Here is a 22,417-nt window from a genome sequence, read left to right as displayed (position 1 = left end):
ATTGTACTTCATTTGCCACTTCTCTGCCCATTCTTCCAATCTATCCAAGTCTCTCTGCAGACTCTCCGTTTCCTCAGCACTACCGGCCCCTCCACCTACCTTCGTATCGTCAGCAAACTTAGCCACAAAGCCATCTATTCCATAATCCAAATCGTTGATGTACAATGTAAAAAGAAGCAGCCCCAACACGACCCCTGTGGAACACCACTGGTAATCGGCAGCCAACCAGAATAGGATCCCTTTATTCCCACTCTCTGTTTTCTGCCAATCAGCCAACGCCCTATCCATGTATGTAACTTTCCCATAATTCCATGGGCTCCAGTTTAAATCAGAGATGAGGAGGATTTTTTTTTAGCCAGAGAGTGGTGAATCTGTGGAATTCATTGCCACAGATGGCTGTGGAGGCCAAGTCATTGGGTATATTCAAGGCAGAGATTGATAGGTTCTTGATTATTAGGGGCATCAAAGATTTAGGGGAGAAGGCAGGAGAATGGCGTTGAGGGGGATAATAAATCAGCCATGACGAAATAGCAGAGCAGACTCTAATGGGCCAAATAGCTGAATTCTGCTCCTATGTCTTCGTCTTTATAGAGCTTTGGTGAGACTGTGTCTAGAATGTCACTTACAGGTCTGATCTCCCTATCTGCAAAGGGATATGCATGCAACAGAGAAAAACAACGAGGCAGCATCCTGACCCCAGAAAGGTGGCTTTGTCCTCTGGAGAGGGATTAAGCACATTCAGCTTGTATTCACATGAGAGGTGACATCATTCTTGAGAAATGTACTATGTCAGGGGATTGGCAGAATAGGTGGGAAGTTGATGTTCTCCTGGCTGGAGTGGCTAGATCCAATGGCCACAGTCTCCAATAAGAGACTGAATGGGAAGAAATTTCATGTAGACAATGTTGAATCTTTGGAATTCACTAGCCAAGAGGGCTCAGTAAACTCAAGGTAAAGACTGAAAGATTTTTAAGATACTAAGGTATGTGGAGTTTGAGCAGGTTTGAGTTTAAAGAGGAAGTCTATGTTAGCCATGATCTTTCTGAGTTGTGGAGAAATTGCAATAATCCAAATAGTCCACTCCTGCATTTATTTCTTAAATTCAGAGGTCAGATCCATCTTCAGTGGTGAATAGCTGGGAGGCTGTGATTCTGCACTCTCATATTAAATTGCATCAGCATTTAAATAGGGCAAATGACATTATATTTTCTGACAACACACACACAATGCTGGAGGAACTCTGCAGGTCGGACAACATCTATGGAAAGGAATAAATAGTCAATGTTTTGGGCCGAGACCCTTCATCAGGACTGTTTATTCCTCTCCATGGATGCTGCCTGACCTTCTGAGTTTCTCCAGCATTTTGTGTGTTGTTCTGCAAATCCAGCATCTGCAGAATCTCTTGCATTTATATTTTATGAAACCAATTTTCCCTAAATACACATTAATCTTTACTGATATAACACCATAAGACATAGGAGCAAAATTAGGCCATTTGGCACTTCGAGTCTGCTCCACCATTTTATCGTAGCTGATCCATTTTCCCTCTCAGCCCCGTCACCTGCCTTTTCCCCATAACCCTCCATGCCCTGACTAATCAAGAACCTATCAACCTCTATTTTAAATATACAAAATGACTTGGCCTCCACAGCTCCCTGTGCAATAAATTCCACAGTTTCACCACTCTTGCTAAAGAAATTCCGCCTCATCTCCATTCAAAGTGCATGCCCCTCCTTTCTAAGGCTGTAGCCTTTGTTCCTTGACTTCCCCACCATACAAAACATCCTCTCCACATTCACTCTTTCGAGGCCTTTCAACATTCAGTAAGTTTCATGAGATCCCTCCTCATTCTTCTAAATTCCAGGGAGTACAGGCCCAGAGCCACCAATCGCTGCTCATATGGTAACCCTTTCATTTCCATGAACTTTCTCTGAGCCCTCTCCAATCCTTTCTTCGATAAGAAGCCCAAAACTGCACATGACACTCCAAGTGAGGCCTCACCAGTGCCTTATAAAGCCTCAAAATTACATCCTTGCTTTTATATTCTAGTCCTCTCAAAATGAATGCTAACTTTGCATTTTCCTTCCTCACCACCTGCAAATTAACCTTTAGGGGGAATCATGTGCGAGAACTCCCAAGTCCCTTTGCACCTTGGATTTTTGAATTTTTTCTCCATTTAGAAAATAGTCTACACTTTTATTTCTTCTACTAAAGTGCATGACCATACACTTACCAATACTGTATTCCGTCTGCCATTTCTTTGCCCATTTTCTCAATCTGTCTAAGTCCTTCTGCAGCTTCCCTGCTTCCTCAAAACTACCTGCCCCTCCACCTTTCTTCATATTGTTCACAAACTTGGCCACAAAGTCATCAATTCTGCCATCCAAATCATTGACATATAATATAAAAAAGAATCCAGTCCCAACACCGACCCCTGTGGAACACCACTAGTCACCGGCAGCCAACCAGAAAAGGCTCCCTTTATTCCCACTCTTTGCCTCCTGACAATAAGCCACCGTCTTATACATGCTAGAATCTTTCCTGTAATACCATGGGCTCTTAACCTGTTAAACAGCCTCACATGTGTGGCATCTTGTCAAAGACCTTCTGAAGATCTAAGTACACAACATCAACCAATTCTCCTTTGTCTATCCTGCTTGTTATTTTCTCAAAGAAATCCAACAGATTTGTAGGGCAAAATTCTCCCTTCAGTTCAGCCTATGTTATCAAGTGTCTGCAAGTACCCCCGGAACCACATGCTAAACAATCGACTCCAACATCTTCCCTACCACCAAGGTCAGATTAACTGGCCAGTAACTTCCTTTCTTCTGCCTCTCTCCCTTGTTGAAGGGTGGAGTGATATTTGCAATTTTCTAGTCCTCACGAACCATGCCAGAATCTATTGATTCTTGAAAGGTCATTACTAATGCCTCCACAATCTCTTCAGCCACCTCTTTCAGAGCCCAGGAGTGAACACCATCTGGTCTAGGTGATTTATCTACCTTCAGACCTTTCAATTTCCCAAACAATATCTCATTGTTTGCATGTTTTGTCACCCCAAAGTGTGTGTTACCATGAGAGATTTTGGCATTGACGGAGAGACCTTTACAATAGGTTCCAAAAATATCAGTCATGTTAGAAATGTTGAACTCTGTCTCGGCATTCTCTTGGCTTCATCATCATTGCTTCTCTTCTGTAAACAGACTTATTTGTTCCAATTGATCAGTGGTATACCCTTCCTGGCAATAGAGTGCCCCGTGAAAGGGTAACCCACACACACCACTGAAACCTCTTGCTGTGTGAATCCCCACAGAGTCCCTCCAAGCTTAAAAAAGATCATATAAACAATGAAATGAGACCAAATTGTAAATAAACAGACTTTATTTTACAGATAGTGTCCGAGAAATATCTATTACAAATCCACCCTTCAACATTTCTGCATAATGGTCTTTGGAAAATCTGGAAAATAATCAATTGTCCAACCTGCCCTCATTAGAAGCCGAAATCCGAAACTGATCACCCTGTACCTCTGCATTTGACTTTGCTGTCAGGCCAAAGTAAAACACATTTGATCTTGTACTTCATTTCCTTAATTGTTGGGAGATCTGGCATTTAAACATCTGCCAGTTCCTAATTTTTAGCATTGAGAGTGTAGTTTACTGAGCCACTCATTCCCTTGCTAAATGCACTCATCAGTTCCATGCTGATGGTAAACAGAGGAGGCATTACAAGCCTTTTATTAGGAACATCCACTGCACAGCTTTTACTGACAAGGAGTAAACCCACAGGTCGATCCAGGTGTCCCTTGTTTAGCCTTTGTTCAGAAAGACTGAACTTAATTATATTTAATTTATAATCAAAAGATGGAGCTAAATTTTATTTTTATTTATTTTATTTCTATTTATTTAGTTATACCGTGTGGAACAGGCCCTTGCAGTTCAACGAGCTATGCTGTCCAGCAACCCACCTATTTTTTTTTTATTAAATGCAATCATGAACAATAGCAAGATGATATGTGCTGATCAAGTCAACTAGTTCCCAAAGAGAACTCTGATAGGCCAATCAGATGGTTCACTGCTGCTCAGCGATAGAAAAACATTAACAGGCACAAGGGTTGCTAGCCCCTGTACCCCAGAAACACACCTGAGCAGTGCAGCAGAGGTACGTGCTATGCACGACCTGATCTGAAAGCAAAATGTTGACTCATAACAGATTTAACACTAGACTAATCACAATTTACAATGATCAATTAACCTACCAACCGGTATGTCTTTGGACTGTGGGAGGAAACTGGAGCATCCAGAGGAAACACACGCACACACAGGAAGAACACACAGACTTTCCTACAGATGACGTCGGAATTGAACTCTGAATTCTGACACCCTGAGCTGTAATTGCGACATATTAACTGGTATGCTACCATGGTGCCCCATCCTTGATAGGTGTCAAATACTAAAACTACAAATAAAGGTAACCCTTTCTTAGGTGAATAGTGCATGTAGAGGGATGGACCCTTATTCAAAATTTGATTACCAGTCATATAGCTGCAGACTCATAGCCTGGGGTTACCAGTTTAAGGGATGAGACTCCCTTTCTAAAGAATTGGGTAACTAGTAGTAGTAGCGGATGCATGACTTGTTTATAGTCCATTAACAACTAATAGATGGCTTGGCTAACTGCTACATAATTTGGCAAGCAAGATTGCGAGCCTCCATCACACAAGCTCTAATAACCAACAGTAGAGTCCTCAAAGGATTTGGTAAAGTGTGATGGGCAAGGAACCAAACAGGACTTGGTGGTGACCACGGCTCCCTCTCAAACAGTGGCATTACCCAACAGTTTAAAAGAGGGCGATGGCAGGAGGGGGCAAGTCTAGAGTTGGAGCCAATTCAGATCAAGTCTCAAGGCCCAGGAACGGCAACTGTGAATCCACCCAAGAGCAAACGGGGAGGCTGCTTCACAACAGATAAGACTAGAATATTAGGTCATGGGTTAAGGGTAAAAGGGTCAACCTGAGGTGGAACTTTATTACTCAAAGGGTAGTACAAGTGTGAAACGAACTGCCAGTGGAAGAGGTGGGTGAGAGTTCAATTGTAACATTTAAGGCAAGTTTGGATAAGTGCATGGAAGGGAGGGATATGGAGGGCTATGGTTCAAATGTGGGTTAATGGGACTAGACAGATTAATAGCTTGGCATAGACTAAATAGATCAAATGGCCTGTTTTGTGTTGTAGTGCTCTGAGTTCAGGGCCAAAAATGTAAATTATTTCAAAGAAAATTAACAGGTGGGGAGAAGCATCAATCTCACTCATCTCAGCTGCCAATGGAATACGACCCTTCACAGAGATGGTGGTGGAGAGGGCTTGGGATTTCTGAGGTTGAACATCTCAGCCAGCATGCGGTTGCATAGAGCTGCATAGGGGTTCATGAGGGTCACTTGCTTCCTAGCGAACTTATTACCCATCCCGGCCGCCTGTCGGAAGTCTTGCAGAGCCTCTGCGTCCCGCTGGTTGAGTCTGTGGAGAAGTCCACGCTGGACCAAAGCCTGGCTGGCTGTCCGCCCTCTGCCTCCACTCAGCTCCACTGCCTTGTTCAAGTCACTCAGAGCCCCTGGAGCACAAGTTATCCAGTGGTCAGTCAAATGCTTCATAGTAAACCAACACACAGAACATCAGCCAATGGAAATATTTGGACAGATAATCACTCCCCAGGCGCTTCTGACACACACACACACACACACACCCATAAAATGCTGGATGAACTAGGCAGGTCAGTCAGCTTCTTATAGAGGGAAATGAACAGTCAATTTTTCGAACCAAGACCCTACATCAGGACTCAATTCTTTTACCACTTTTCTTGGCAGTTTTAAAGCTCCGTGTTAATTGTAAGAATACCCTACACAGTCAAGAAAGCTCACCAATGGCTTAACTTCTGAGGTGGTTGAAGAGAGCTGGACTTTGCACATCCAGCCTCATGTCATTCTACAGATGTCTACTAGAGAGCATCCTAACAAACTGTATCACTGATTAATATGGAAATTACACTGCGGCGGACAGGAAGGCTCTACATTGGGTAGTCAAAACTGCCCAATGCATCACTGGCACCAGCCTGCCCACCATCACGGACATATCTACAGAAAGGTGCCAGAAAACATAGAAACACGGAAACCTACAGCACATTACAGGCCCTTCGGCCCACAATGTTGTGCCAACCATGTAACCTACTCTAGAGACTGCCTTGAGTTTCCCTAGTGCACAGCCCTCTATTTTTCTAAGCTCCATTTACCTCTTTAAGAGTCTCTTAAAAGACCCTATTGTATCTGCCTCTACCACCTTCACTGGCAGTGAACCATGCACCCACCACTGTGTGTGAGAAAAACTTACCTCTGACATCCCCCTTGTACCTACTTCCAAGAACCTTAAAACTATGCCCCTCATGTTAGCCATTTCAGCCCTGGGAAAAAGCCTCTGACTATCCACACTATCAATGCCTCTCATCATCTTGTACACCTCTATCAGGTCACCTCTCATCTTCCGTTGCTCCAAGGAGAAAAGGTCAAGTTCACTCAACCTATTAGTATAAGGCATGCTCTCCAATCCAGGCAACATCCTTGTAAATCTCCTCTGCACCATCTCTCTCTCTATAGTGTCCACATCCTTCCTGTAATGAGGTGACCAGAACTGAACACCTCATGTGGTAGCCAGTAACACCATGAAGGATCCCATCCACCCCATTCATGGTCTGTTTGTCCCACTTCCGTCAGAGGAGACTACGTAGCATCCATGCCAGGACCACCAGACCTTAAAACAGTTACTTTCTACAAGCAGTATGACTGACCAACACCTCTACCATTACTTTATTATTTCCCATCAGTCACCTGATGTACAGCCTGGCGTCACTTTATGGACATACAATCAAAAAGCTATCTTGTGTATTTAGGATCATTGTGTGTGGTTTTTTTTGTGCTGCATCGGATCCAGAGTAACAATTATTTCATTCTTCTTACACTAGTGTACAGGAGATGACGCTAAACAATCTAGAATCTTTAATTTTATATCTTAGTGGACAAGGAGTAAAAGACTGTACAGCGCCCATGAGGCCAGCTGAAACCATCATGCACTTCAGTTTGCATACATGATCTAGTGATATCCGCACAGATTTTAAGCAAAGAATCCATATTTGTTGAAATATCCAGTCACTGGGCTGTTGCTATCACCGTAAATCTCAGTAATAATTTGACAACTACTGACATTTGCAAATTTATAGCAAACTGCCAGATGGAAACACTGCGCGATGCCAGCTATTCCTTAACCCACTCACCTTCATCCTACTTATCGATTGCCCCAGCTGTTCTCCATTGGCCCGTTTATCAAAGCATCTGCCTATGAAGTCAAACGTATCCAGGCAGCCAGCCAATCGTTACCTCAGTCATCCACTCTTCACACACACTAGCTGAGATGTCTTGTAATCCACACGCACACACAAACTGGTTGGCCCTCTGCTGACTAAAAGACAAAAGTAACTCGGGTCATTTCTCGCCTCCACGCTGTGTATTTATTTCCTGTTTTGTACAATCACTGCGTTACCTGTCGTATCTCCCTTTAGGCGGAGAGCCTGGGCGCGATTGTTGTAAGCAGATGCTCGCTCGGGAGTGATTGCGATGGCCTGATCAAATAAATCCACCGCAGCATCAATATTCCCAGACTCCGCCAGAGATACTCCGCGGAGTTCTAAGTCCTTGGCCCGTTCCACCAGCACCGAATCAAACCTGCTATCTAAACACAACAATGGATAGGGTCAATAAAGCAAATATGCAAAATACCTACAACATGATGCTAGCTTGAAATCCCTGCACGGGATCCAAGTGGAGGTAGGGAAAGGAAAGAGCAACTGGTACTCAAACAGGTGGTTTGGATGATGTGCAATATTTTCTTGTGTCAGAGAACTGACAGTGAAGTTCAGGGTGGCCTGACAAGAATGGGGAATGTGACCCCCTGGACACACACTCATTCTCGGGTACGGACTCAGCATATGCTTTATAACAGACTACTGATTTTACAGCGCTGGGGTTTTATAGAGATAGCCTTGACAAACACCATTCTCAATAGCCCAGCCGTCTCAGCCAACCCCTTGAGATTATCCCAGATGAACTTGATGCTGCCCACAACATAAAATGATAATGCTCCCTCTCTCGTATCTAACCTTCTGAGACTGAGACAGACTCACCGTCATCGGTCAGTTCGACCTCTGCTTCTAGCCAGAGATCATCACCAAATGGGTTGTTGGGGTTGAAGATGACCTGAAGCACAGCCTGGTCTTTAAGGCTGCTCATGTCTTGTGGTTAACGTGAAGGAGAGTGTTGGCGAAATGGACTTTGGATTGCAGAAGTTTTCTTCACGTTCAATTCCAGCCAATGGAATTGCGGGCCGAAGTCCAGTCTCAGGTCACTGACCGATGGATTGTGATAAATCTCAGCGAATCAGCCGCACACACGTTCTTGTGAAAAACAAGTCAGCCTGAAAGCATGACACAGGGGAGGTTTAAGCAGTGGCCTCATTCGTTATCATTGTCCAGTAATCCCATCCAAGTGTGACCCCTGAGTGAGGCAAAGCTGAGATATCCCACACCAGCAGATATCATTCTAGCCTCAGCAAGCATGGGCAAAGACAAAATAAGATCGCCGTACCTCAGCAAGAGGCAATGCTATGAGGAAAAAAAAATCTGTTTGTATGTTAAAATGACACAAAATACAACAACGAACTAGACATTGACATAAGAACACAAGTAGAAGCAGGGTTTATAGATTTGCTCCGCTTTTTCATCAACATTACCGCTGGTGATTGATCTCAGAGCCAGTTCTTTTGGATGACCAATGCCAGAGATTGTACTGGAACACAGGCCAGAGAATTTCAAAAGTTCATCACCCTGAGTTCATCACTCCCTACAGGGAGTGTCTGTTATTCTCAAGCTATGGTCAGGCTCCTCAGTCAGAGAAAATCATGTCCCCGCATCTAGCCCCTCAAGCTCCTTCCACATATTCAGCCCTGGAACCAGGTTAGAGAATTGTTGCTGTACTCACTTTCTGACTGTTACATCCTCTTTGAGGTAAGAAAACTACAACTGCCTGTAAACCAGTCATCTAAGGCCCGAAACGATTATTTGCTTGCTTACTCATTCCTGTAATCAAACTTTTTCATCGTAAAGCAAATACAATCTTCTGGAAGAACTCAGTCAAACAAAACATGTGAACGCAAGGGGATGGTTGATGTCTTGAATCAAGACCCTGGGCCAGGGCCATTTTCTTTTTCACTCAAGATTTCAGCATTTGCAATCACATTCCATCTTTCATCAGAGAGATTAATTTACCATTTAGCGTCTGCCTAATTTTCTTTTCATCCCGGTGCACAAACCATCTTAGGTCTCTTTGAACATCACAACTGACCAATCTCTCACTGTTCAAAAATACTCATTTATTTTGAGCACCAAAGTGGGCAACATCACATCTTCCCACATTATTTTCCATCTGCAATATTACTTCAGTGTATATTTGGCTAATAAATAGTACTCCTTGTTGAGCAGAACTTCAATGATTTTTAAGTTTAATGTCATTGATATTATCAAATAGTTTAATAATTGAACTGATGTCTTTTTAAAAGATATGAAATTATTTGTCAAAGCAGGTTTTTGCCACATTGCTACACAAAATGAGAAATAACTATGTTTGGAATGATCGTGTTCTTTCTTTTCTGCACAGCAAGTCTAAGACTCTCTCCCAAACCACAGGGAATTTAATATCTTCAAAAGGAAATTGAGACAAATACCACATACAGTAAAAATCACAAGTTTGTGCAAAAGAGCAGGAAAGTGGAACACAAAGTTTTTAACAAACGGTCACACTATTAACATTCTACGTGTTCGATGCAACTGTCACTTTGAAGTTCACCACTGTAAACGTGAAAGTATGTTACAATATATTTGTCCATGTAATGCTTTAAATTGGGTGCCAGGGTAGATTGTCACGTCAGCAGCAAGTTCATTGATAAGCACAGACTCCTAACAATAAATAAAGCCACCTCAATATTTAGTCAGCAGCTCAAGTTACATGTTCGTGATATTAAGGCAGCTTTTTATCATCTTAAAAGGTTCAAAAGCTGAATACTGTGGCTAATTACTGGAAGTGATGGGTAGGTTTGCACATGAGGAAGGACAAGAGATTGGGGCACCATTGCAGTATAGCGGTTAGCGCAACGCTATTACAGCTCATTTAGGGCATGGGGCATTGAAGTTTGGAGTTCAATTGTGACAATGTAAGAAGTTTGTATGCCTTCCCACAAGTACATAGCTTTCATCCGGTTGCTCTGGTTTCCTCACACATTCCAAATATGTATCCGTTAGGTTAATTGGTCATTGTAAATTGTCCTGTGAGAGGCATAGCCCACTACTGCAAGATGAAACTAAATGGAAGTCAAGATTTCACAATTACTTTAAGGGCAAAGATATAATCCCTTAAATGAGAATTGCATCTATGCCCTTAGATACAAGATCAAACTGAAAACATAGCTGATTTATGAACTGATGGCCTCTGCTATTTACACACCACTAATCATGTTAATGACGTTCACCAAATGGCCAGCAGAAAATGGAGAGGCGAGATCATCATGACTATTTCATCCCACAAGCAGTGTACTGATTCCACAATACAAGTCAATCCACCAGGCTCAAAATATCAGTCCAACATGCAGGTATGATTGCAATGCAGACGTTTTTCTTGAAACTAACTTATCTCCTCTCATTGGGAAAATGTGATAGGATGACTTCAAGACTCCATTACCTGCAATCATTCCCGGATATTCCCATGCCACAAGTACCTCCTTCATTTTTGCAAATAGCAGAGGTAAAATGAATGGACTCACTCCTTTGGTTGACTGCAATGTTTTGTTGATGTCTTCAATTTATCCCATTTGTCCTAAACAAGCTGTAAGCAACCCAATCCTCTTGAAACTTAGGCACATGAAATAACCAAATTGTCATCAAGATTTATTCAGATCATCTCTTCAATATTTACCATTTTATTCCCTTCTTGTTGATTGTCCTGTCAGGAGTCCTGATGAGATTGGTGTCAATGGTCAAGATGTTCTGCGTGAGCACAGTGGGTTAGCATGCCCATTTCTGTGCTGTACAACTTTATGAATGTCATTGCATTCTTTGGAGTTGAGAAGAACGAGGGGTGGGCGTATTGAAACAGAAAGGAGCAACAGTGAGAAATACTACAAACTCAGTTTTACTCAAAACCTGCATCACAGAACTGTCAAAATATAGATTTGAATTCACCCATCCATATAGGATTATCATTCCATTATAACACTTCAATAATCAAATTATCCTGATATGACCTGTGTGTGGTCTGAAGGTAAGTAATTTCATTGAGGGGTCCAGCAACATCAGAATGAACTCTGAAGTGTGGGGTAGAAAGAGCAAGAAAATGGCATTTTTAATAAAAGGCAAGCCCACATGAAATACACAAAATATATTTAAAGTATCTCCAAGGATAAACTGGACATGTTTATTAATTAAACTATCACTTAAATAAAAAAAGTGCATAGAAAATGATGCTTAGAAACATTTTTACAACTATATACATATTTTACATTCATTCTTTAGCATAGCTTTCAGTTTTACTTAATAATTAAAATTCCTTCATTACCACGATAATGTTTAACACTGATGCACTAATCCAATAGTAAAGATGTTTTACAAGAGCCATGTAAAAAATAACAATGTACAGGAACGCAAAAATGAAAAAATAATTAAAAAAGGATACTATTAGCCTCCTCATGAATAAAAAATAAAAATTTCTCAAGTAAGGTTCTTCTGAACCGGAACATTTTACATCTACCACGTCTTTGTGTATTCATCTCAAAGAGATGCAAAAATATATTCACATTAACGGAAAAATGTACATATAAATATAATTCTGTTCCGGTGAGGGCATTAGGGAAGAGAAGCACTCTAGTCACAAGGAACAGGGTTGTACAGACATGACGTGTACCCTAATTTAAACAAAAATAATTTAAAAATTGTATTTCCCCACTAGTAGCTACATTGTCAGCTATCCATTTGAGAAACAATAAACAGAAATAGTGTTTAAATATTTTAACATTTTGGGGAATTATCACCAAAGTATTATTTTCTTTGAAAGCAATCACGCCCCCCCCCCCAACTTTTTTGAATTAAAATCCAGAAGTCTGTACTTTTAAGCTAAGACGTAACGGTCTTACATGATCTCTGCAAACTTATCGTAAACATTGTATTGCTTTGAATTGGATGCTGAATAGATGAGAACCAGCCCTTCAAATTAACCGACTTATTCAGATTGGATTATGTATTTCATTAAGCTTTATGATGTGATGGTGTTTCATTCATTTAAATGTTCAGTCATTAGAAAAAGATACATTCATCTTAAAACTGCTGTGTCCTGTGTTGGATTGAAAAAGGAAGTTAAACCGTATTACAATTTACAAAGCAAAACCTTCCTTGTCTGACACTCAAGGGTTTGAGCCTAAATCGTTCCATGGTGACTACAGAGACAAATTTTTTAGTACTTTCAACCCTGCTGCAGTACTGCAAGGTGAAATCCTCCAGTAAGGAAATGAAACAAAAAGAGAAGACAAAAAAAAGTGCCATGTGTTGTGGATTGCTAATGACAGTTATAGAACTGTTCCCAGGTTTCAATGCACTGGAACCCAAGTAGAAACCATTTAAAATGAGACAACACCCCAATCTTGAGGCAAAAAATACCAAAATAAAAGCTTTCTACAGATACTAACTGTACAGAGAATGATCCTTATAAAATGGTTCAAGAGGACAACAGCAGTGTAAATAAGTTATTTTTCAAAACTTTGGTGTTTAAACTGAAGATCAAACCACATAACTGCTGTAATGAACGCACTCGGTTTCCCTGTAACCAGTTCTGCCAGATATACAAGGGCATTGGTACACTAAGGAATCTCTTTCTCTACCAGTATATTTTGTACTGCACGCTAATCCTGCTACTGGCATTCGTGAATACGTAGTTAACACCTTTCCTTATAATCATCACCCTCAGAAAAGAGGCAGTTTGAAATACAGACTAAAATGGCTCTTCATTCACATTTGATAAACTGTCTTCAAGTTGTTATATCAAGTGTCTCTGTTCAGAAATTGGAGTGAAGAGTACATGGGGTATGCCCTTTGTCAACAGTACCCCAAAACTATAGATAAATGCAAGATTACATCATCCAAAAAATGACCTCAAATTAAATAAACTATCCTAAAAAAATATGCACTATGCAGTATTTTTCAATTGTTAATTGGCAGGTCATTATACTTTAGATATGTTGTCAATAAATCCCTTTAAAAAATAACCTAACACTGAAATATATACACTGTGTGGTGCAGGTTATAATGGTTTAAAAATTTAACTGCCTGTGGAAATCAACACAATGGGATGCATGGTAGTTTTATTCCCCATCTTTGACCAGTCACATGGATGAACAAAAGCAGCGGCATTTGTAAACAAAAGCAAACTAGCAACTAGTCATCTCTTCTCACTTGCCATGCATGTTCACCACTGATCAACCCCAGCCAATAAAACTTAAAGAAAACAGGCATAATGCCAATAAATACAAAGGACTTCTCTACAAAGAAGTTCCACTCATCAGATTGCTCTCCCCTCCCTACCCTTTCTGAAAAGTAATTTTAGATTCCACGTCACTGGTCTAGCTGCAGCCTATTTCCATATTCAAATTCAATATTTTGAAGAGGAGAGGAAAGAGCAAAAACCCTCTATTTTTGTAGCGCTCACTCCGTTTCACACACCATAGCTGTCTGTGCAACCGTTCCATGTCTTGACACTGAATTAAAAGGGTGGTGAACTAGTTGCAAAGATGGGGGCAAGACAAGAAGTAACTAGAACTCCAATGATTCATTTATTCCTATGAATCAAGACTTTGGTACACATACTCAGGCATCACCACCTGACTTTGCTGTGCTATTTCAGTTATTTATTTCTTAAAAACTACTTTCTACCTCTTTCCCAGTCTCATTGTTTTTTAAATACAACTATATTCAAGTTTCCTATATATCCCAATGAGTTTCAATAAATAATATATTTTTTAAAAATTCTGGTTGGGTTAGAGATAGTGTCAGTTGGAAAGAACAACTATATTAATTTTTGTTCAGTGTTTTAACTCATTACCCACAGTCTATAAAAATCCCAATCTGAACCAACAGGACAAAGAGTACTATTGAAAATCTCCGTATTCCTAAGTTAAAGTAATTGGCAAAAGTGTATTTTTTAAAAAAAAGGAGAATGAACTTTAGCCAACTTAAAGATTCACCACTACCCTGCTTCTGAAAGGAACACAGTACAGCATTTCACAAAGTGGCCCACAAAGAGAATTTAGGTTTGAAAAGTGGAAAGACCACAGAGCCGAGAGCCTGGAATCCACCACACGAAAACTAAACATTGCATTTTACAAGAATGTCAACTGCTCCCTCTTAGGGAATCTATTAAGCCTCTTATACCTTGAGCATGAGAGGCCTGTTCCAGGATCTTTGGCCAGTTTTATTATCATTTTCTGAGAACAGAACGATTCTGCTCATGGCGAGTGCACTTATTCCATTTAATGTAGCATTCCCACTAACTCAAGGTAGAATCAGGGAAAGTGAACCAAGACTTTAGAAAGCTCATACAAGAAACATCATAACCACCAAACTACTGTTTTGAAAGGGAAACTACATGTTTTTGGATAGAAGAATGTTGAAATCAAGCCTCAAGAATGTTAGGGCTCTGACTCATCTTCAACACCACTTTACATACCTTGTTAAAACCAAAGAATTTAAAAAGGACTTAGCAGTATCTCTGGACATTGCAGTCATTAATATAATTGAGACTACAATTTGATGCTTCATTCAATTATCTAAAATGAAACAAATTAGCAAGAAATAAAATGAGCATCAATAACAATCTTTGCCCCTTTTTTGAAGTGCCCTACAAGTCAGAAAGTGGGACAAGTGAGGAAATACATACACCAAATTATCTGCTTGTCAAGGTTTCTTTCCTATCATAGAGTTTGCCTGTAATTGCTTGGCAACAATGAAATTTAATTAAAAATAATGACAAACAAAATCTTTTCGGCTAGATGTCATTATCCATCCAGCCAGCAGTCAATAGTACAGCACATATTCGTCTTTGTGACTATCAGTGCATACAGAACTATTCCCCCCACCCCACCCAACCAGTAGAACCCCCATTACCTGAACAATTAACACCATGCTAAGAAGGTGCACCTTTCCTGTGCTCTAAGTATGCTGCCCTGGTGATTCGATCATGTACTTAATGAAGTGCATTGTCATTCATAGGTCAACCCTACCCTTTCCTATGGTAGAGGCTAGTACCCCTGTCTGTGGGTAAAAGCTGATATTGTAGCAGCGAGGAACATGGTCCCAAAAGGCAGTTAGATGTCATTAAATAGTAGCAGCAACTGAGCAACAACAAAAAGAAAAATATCCAATATCTGTCCAGAGGTGTAACTGAACAGGAATACCAGACAATGTGGACCTTACTAAAGGAAAAAAATTCTGATAATCTTCCTTCCATCAGCTTGGTTGGCTGTTGATTATTGCTTAAAGGAACACAGCCTTTGTCTTTTGGGAGGGAAAACAGAATGGAAGGGTGGGAGACGTGATGATGGGATTTTTCAAGTTTGAACAAAGACTGTGCCCCTTTAAATAAGGTACAACATCCTGATAAGCCAAACCCCTTTTGAAACCAATGGGAAACTTAGATAGCAGAGGAAGCATCTGTGATCAGGATAATAGAATACATGAGATAGTTATAATCTGGATTTTGGAAAACATGGAAAACAGCTGTAACCTAAAATCATGGTGCACTATTGTAGTCAGTACAAACACATTCCTTTTAGCGTTTATCTAAATAGCACACAGTGCAAAAATACAGGGGATCAAGGTCTTTAAAGTAACTGCCAGAAACCCACCTGAGATGCATTCATTTGGTCAAAAGAAATTGCCCATTTTCCAGGAGTCAGCTATGGTAGCAGTTGTCATTTTTTTTTTGATCATGAATCACACAAAAAAATAGTCATTGCCTCCCTCAACCTCCCCAAGTTGATAATTCAGTATGGTTTAATGACCAGACTTTTTTTCCCTCTGTGGTGTTTAAGCATAGCTGGGAAAGAGAAAAGATAAATTTTAAATTACCAACAAATGGGTGCTTTATGTTCTCACAGGCATTCCACTATAGCTTACTGGAACCTTTAATCAAAATAAATGGTTAAAATTACAAAATAAGAAACACCAGATGAGCACAAACCACCCATTTGTCGGTATAATGCACAATAACAAAGTGCCTTAGTATCCTTATTTTCAACTTCCGAAATCAGTGCTTCTCCACTTCAGGGAGATTACACTTTAAAGTATTTAAAAATTTAGGTTTAAACTTTTCTCCCTCTGTCGATGTTCAATGACATGCCAATCAATTTGCCAATATGTGTTTTCTAGAATTATGAACATGACTTTTTTTGCCGAACACCAGAATTTTATTTTAAATGCTGTTAGCTTATGGTAAGTTTGGATTTTAAAAGCATGATTTTAAGAAGGGCAGACTGAGCTTTTTTAATCTACCTCCTGTAGTTTTCCCATCTTCACACAAATAAGATTGAATGTTATTCCCATTGACCAGAAAATAACAATACACAAACCTCAAACCATAAATTTATATGGTTATATATAGGTGAAAGGCAAGATGACAATTTAACTACCCCGTTGCTAATAGATGGGTACCATTTAAAGCTTAAGAGTTTGATAATGAAATAGTGCCTTTTGCATAACTCATGCACTTTAAACTAGCAGTGTAATTATCAACACTAACTAGGTGTACAAAACACATGGGGTTGTTAAGATTACAAGTTGAGTGCACACGAGCAATGCTTTACTACCTATAAAGGGGCCTGTGTTACAATTCAGTGTAGTATTCCTCTCCATCAATGCTGCCTGATCTGCTGAGCTCCTCCAGTATTTAGTGCGTGTTGCTCTGGACTTCCAGCATCTGCAGATTTTCTCTTGTTTGTGATCAACATTTTTGTTTTCTGTGGTCAACTTCCTTCCATTAGATTCTTTAAATGACCCAAGAGCAAGTGCAGTAGTTATTATACTGAAGGAGAAAAAAAATGAATGAACCTAATAGGCAGAATTTCAATCTTTAGTGTTACTTTTATTTTCTGCCAATCCAAGTGACTCAGAGTCCAAAAAATGCCTCACAACTTAAAATCGGAGATAACTGCCTCCTGGAAAGGGGAGTGAATTTGCCAGATTGAAGTGATTACATGGGACTAGAGACCTTTGCCAAAGCTGCACAGATCCTCCTATGATTCCGCTTGTCTTCCTCATTGTCTTTATATTAGTTCTTCTGTTGACCAGTGGCTATCATTAGATGGATTTATGAAAACATTTTCCTTCCCCAAATTTAAAACTGCAATGAAAAATCTACTGCCAGGTTAGGATCTGCATGTCACAGATTAAACCTGTATTCTCCTTGCATTTCCTCTACCTTTTCTACTGCATTACTGTTAAGGAGGTTACTTTTTAGTCAAACTTGATCTTAACTTTTGCCTTTCAAAGATGAGAATCAACTCAAGTTGCCTGCTAATTTCATATTATTTTGTTGTGGTTGGTGCAATAATTGACTGGAATTTTTATTTTATTCAGGATTGCTGCCTCAAACAAGGAACTGTACATTTTTTGGAATGGAATATGCTGTAACTGTTTAACATCCTGCTGTGTAGTTTTGGAAATGTTCAGCAGCCAACACAGTTTAGCAGTGTTTTCTTTTAAATAGGCCTATACGTTGGAAAACATTTGGATAGTATTTTGCCACTAGTGTTTAAAACTGTGCTCTATCAAGAATGTATGTTGTTGCACACTGGAGTACAAGTATCCCACTATTTCCATCCCTGAATTTTTATTTTCCCAGGTAATCCTATTAAATCATGGCAGTTGCCTCAAGAGGGATTTTTGCCCCACACAAGTCTTTATCAGTTCAAGAACTTCCTGCATTTCTTTGCTCCACAGTTACACGGAAGTTTGTTGCTGGCATCTTCAATTGGGAACTTGTAATCATATGTCAGTTCTTCACCTCGGTAGATCTTTCGCACAGCAAAAATAACAATGTGCTTTTGCCCATCCACATTTATTACGCGGGAATAGCAGTTGGGTTCACAGGAGTGGTTGATGAAACGAGCTGCATTTCCATGCATTGTTGCATCCACCACCTCATAATCATCAATACGGAACATGTAGCAACCGATACCCTATGAGTAAAAGACAATAGCAGGAAATGTTAATAAAATGTTTGTTATTATGAGTAAATGGCTTTCCCCCAACCTTATCCAAAATGTGCCAGCACCTATAGAATGATACCTTGACTGTGGCAGCATGGTACATGACGAAGTGTCAAAACCAAGTTTGATTTTGCTCTTGTGCAATATCCAAAGCTAATTTGGCTCATCCATTCATGGGCAAAATATAACACTGTTTATTGTAACAGCACAAAAGATCAAAATCAAAGATCAGAGGCTCAATGTATCTTCAGTAAAACACCAGGCATTGCTTTATTCTTAATAGACACTGGGGATTTAACATGTTAGAAAACAGATTCAGAATCATCCAATAAAATACAATACAAAAAATGCAAAAGTAATACCAGAACTAGGTTATACTCATAGAAAAGACTGAGCATGCTGAGATTCTGAGAAAGAACGTCCTTTCAGTCAATTATCTGAACAGGTGCATGCCTGAATGGTAAATGCATTTCCTTTACTAAACTCAACAGCAAATTCCTGATGATGAGGGGAGTCAAGGGACTGAGAGAATGTACTCCTGCCCATCGTGGTCCAGCAGTGGTGCTGATTTATCTTTGTTTCAAAATAATCTAAGCCTCCTTATAGCTGCTAGATTTTCCACAGTCTAGGAAACACAGCCTACCAAACCTATGAAGCACAGGAAATCACAGCCTGTCAACCTCTAAAAATTTTGTAACATTATCACTCCACTCTAATCACAGTCTTGGGTTGGGTGTTGGATTAGAATTTTTTTAATGTTAAATTTATCCGGGTTGGACTTGCAGCCAACCTATTCCTTTTTAGAGATTAACTTTCATTTGGCTACATCCAATGAGATAGAAGTGTTTCCACAAATTGCAGAATGAACTCATTACAAATTATACTGTTTTCACAGCTTCCAGCACTGATCATTTAATTAGTGTGCCAGCATTATCATTTTACAGTAAGAATCACAGAACAATTGATGTGCACTTCCACTGCCAGTCATAACACCACCCACCTCCTCCACAGTGACACCACAAGGTGAAGAGTTTTGTTTTTATTCCCATAATGCAGCCAAAATTACAGAAGCAAGTGAAAGTGAATCAGACACCTTTAAAGCTATTTTTTATTCAATAATTGCAGGAACTACAAACATAAAATGCAAAAGTTGATTTTATGTGATGTACCATCTGGAGTGTGATGGTGATGCTTAGTTACCAAGAATGATGCTGAATAACAGCCATTCAAAAACTGACTAATTCTTAAGAGGTTTTCAACAGGCAGCAAGTGATGAGTTCAAGAGGGATTGATTATTGAGGGAAGTTTCCATGATTGGCAGTTGCGTCTAAATTCTCCAGCTACTGGGGTCCTAGTCTTGCGGGGTAGGGACAACAGAATGAGGTAATTCACCCAGGAATGGGCTATCTCTATCATTATAAATAATTTCAAAATGCAGTAACTGATGGATAAGTCCTAGTCATGAGAATATTGGTGTTAATGGAAGTTCATAATTTTGAAGTCTGTATCAACAGAGTAGTTACCTTATGTTCATAAGAAATTATTATCGGCAATTAAGATGACACAAAGGTAAGACTTCAAGTATATTAGATGGACTATCAGACTATTGATTAAGACATGAATTCTTCAGACTGAAATTCAATCCACGACCAACTGAATCTTAGCATTCTTTTAGTTACTGCAACTGAACACAAATAGTCCCAGTATAAATAACTTTGCAGGGTATTTTAAAGCAGAATGAACCTCATTGCTCTCTTCATGAAATTACTTCGGCAATGTTTGAATTTGGAGAAGTAAAAGCAGTAAGTGGAAAGTCATGGCTGTGGCTGATAAAGGACTCGGAAGGAATAACATACGCAGTTATAGAACAGTAAGAAATGCATAGCATTTGAAAAAGCCTCTCCAGAGCAGAATGCTTCACCAGTCCCATAAGCAGATTGAAGATTCCATATTCTACTCATCTAAGAGCACGAGTAATGAATGTACAATAGACAAAATACATGCACAAAAAGTAGTTTTTAAAATGAATTGTGAAGTGGTATGAATTAATAATCCAAGTGGGTCAGCTAATTTACATCACAAGAAAACTGGTATATTGCTGATGCCATACATGTAGCGCTGTTTCAGAAAGGATTCATTAAATGGCGGAGAAACGATAATGATTCCCACGATGGCTATCCCCAGAGCAGTGGTTATAGTCTACTATAAACCTGCACTAGAAACTCACCTTGCTGTCATAATATTTCTCTCGTTTGTCTGTGAGGACAGATCGAATGACAGTACCCGAATATTCGATGACCATCTCACCTGCATCAATGTTTCGCTTACAGAAAAGGCCCCGTCCATGGATTGGTGACCTATAGCATTTACAAAGGTGGAAAGAATAGAAGGGGAAAAGACAAAAACCAGTTATTGTGAAAAGAAGTCAGGAGATCACAAGTTTTATTCTCAAAATCAAGCATGAAGGACACACAGTTTGTGCTTGGAATGAAAACTAAAGGTTTTTGAAAGACACTAAAGATTCATTAACACTTTCTAACTGCAAAATTACTACCATCAATGTGTTAAAGAAATGAATGGGCAGTACAATCGGAAGATAACCAGTTATTTCTGAGCATGTCTTGAAGGCACTGTTTCAAACTGGAGCATCTATCCATAGATAAGTGTATATTCACATTAACAAACCCACGTCTCAATCTAAATTTGAAATTTTAACAAGCTACTAGACAACGGGCACCTTTTGAGAGAAGGGTAGTGCAGTCTGATGTGACCAGAATGAACATTAAATTTTCCTGAATGCTATTGGTATCACTTTGCTTTGGAAACTGAAGTAGAAAACCTCAGTTTATTAAAGAAGAACAACGCGTAGCAAAGCAAATATAGCTCCTCCTCATTTAACGAAGGACACTTTTGATGGCATCATTTCTGGTTTATCTGCCACCCTCGTGCCTCTCGTTGTCATTCTGGAGACGTGCAGTCCTTTCATCCTCCGTCTCTCATCTCTTCTGCTGTTTGTTATTTGTCTCTGATCCTGGAGACATGCATTTCTCAGCTCCTTTGTCTCTTCCTCTCTCCTCCTCCTGTGCCTGTTTCTATCGTTCGGGAGATGTGCAGCCCTTTCATCCCCCATCTCTTCATCTCTTCTGCTGTTTGTTGTTTGTCTCTGATCCTGGAGATGTGCATGCCTCTCCTCCTCTGTCTCTTCTTCTCTCATCTTTTTTTGTCCTGACTCTTTGATCCTGGAGTCCTGCGGCCCTGGCCTCATCTGATTCTTGTTCTCTCCCTCTCCTTGCCGCTTCCCGACGACGTTTGGCGTCATCTCTTGACCATAATGTCCACCTTCCCCTTCCACGTAGCATAATTAGGCCGACCATTTTTTTTTTACCCTGATGCTGGATAGAAGATACGAAGCAGTAACACCAAAGGGTGTTGATTATTCTTGATGATGTGGTTGGCGCTCTCCTGAATGGACGTGATACAGTCACCGCTGTCCTTTACTGCAGCAAAGGGTTTTATGGGTGTCTCGAAGTACGTCATTACAATAAGATTTAATTATCTCTTATTGATGGGTGGCAGTTAGATCTGTCCCAATCCTGCACATGCTGATGGTGATTAGCAGAATAGAGCTGCCCTGCCCTTTTGCTCCGGTAGGTGTCGCTGCTGAGGCTGGCTGTGCGCATACGTCAGGCTGTCGCGTCCCGATTTCCATGATGGCTGATCGGGTCTCAGGTGAAAGCCAGCCTGTTGATTTTTGACGAATGAGCAATTTTATATGAATATATAACCCTGAACTTTGCCTGCATTCTGTAAGTTAGCGCATTTTAATTCGATTTAGCCAAAAAAAAGTGCCGCTGTAATGCACCGTTTGCGCTAATTGGAGGTCACAAACAGATAAACAGAGCATGAGAGTTTTAGTAGTATATAGATTTAGTTTTTGATTCTGCATGTATGACCTTAATTCAGTCTTGATCTGAGATCACATACACCTCCAGCTAGCATAAACTATCTGCTAAGGGACA

General features: G+C 40.1%; 2 protein-coding genes across 4 annotated transcripts in view; both read right to left on the bottom strand.

The window, feature by feature from the left end:
- Positions 1 to 4,443: 4,443 nt before the first annotated feature.
- ttc36 (tetratricopeptide repeat domain 36) lies at positions 4,444 to 8,385 on the bottom strand. The gene is made up of 3 exons (XM_063038406.1): positions 8,227 to 8,385; positions 7,587 to 7,775; positions 4,444 to 5,610 (listed from the first exon to the last, which is right to left on the bottom strand). The coding sequence occupies exons 1-3, from the start codon at positions 8,330 to 8,332 to the stop codon at positions 5,339 to 5,341; spliced, it is 567 nt and encodes a 188-aa protein (XP_062894476.1). The 5' UTR covers positions 8,333 to 8,385; the 3' UTR covers positions 4,444 to 5,338.
- Positions 8,386 to 11,478: 3,093 nt separating this feature from the next.
- Positions 11,479 to 22,417, bottom strand: part of kmt2a (lysine (K)-specific methyltransferase 2A) — a 194,021-nt gene continuing 183,082 nt past the window's right edge. For 2 of the 3 annotated variants that reach the window (XM_063038155.1, XM_063038156.1), the window contains exons 35-36: positions 20,626 to 20,755; positions 11,479 to 18,368 (exon numbers count right to left, since the gene is read on the bottom strand). In XM_063038155.1, coding sequence (XP_062894225.1) covers positions 18,093 to 18,368; positions 20,626 to 20,755 — 406 coding nt within the window. In that variant the 3' untranslated portion in view covers positions 11,479 to 18,092. The remainder of the gene's footprint in view (positions 18,369 to 20,625; positions 20,756 to 22,417) is intronic. The other variant, XM_063038157.1, reaches the window with a different exon arrangement.

This window comes from Mobula hypostoma, chromosome X2, assembly GCF_963921235.1.
Source record: "Mobula hypostoma chromosome X2, sMobHyp1.1, whole genome shotgun sequence".
Classification (NCBI taxonomy): domain Eukaryota; kingdom Metazoa; phylum Chordata; class Chondrichthyes; order Myliobatiformes; family Myliobatidae; genus Mobula; species Mobula hypostoma.
The sequence above is the reverse complement of the archived record's forward strand: the minus strand, read 5'-3'. Positions and strand labels throughout refer to the sequence as shown.

Coding starts and splice junctions, on each gene's coding strand:
- ttc36 (XM_063038406.1), bottom strand. CDS start 8,332: ATGAGCAGCCTTAAAGACCAGGCTGTGCTTCAGGTCATCTTCAACCCC. Junction 7,776..8,226: donor GGTCGAACTGACCGATGACG/GTGAGTCTGTCT, acceptor TGTTGTGTTTAG/ATAGCAGGTTTGATTCGGTG. Junction 5,611..7,586: donor CCTAAAGGGAGATACGACAG/GTAACGCAGTGA, acceptor CTTGTGCTCCAG/GGGCTCTGAGTGACTTGAAC.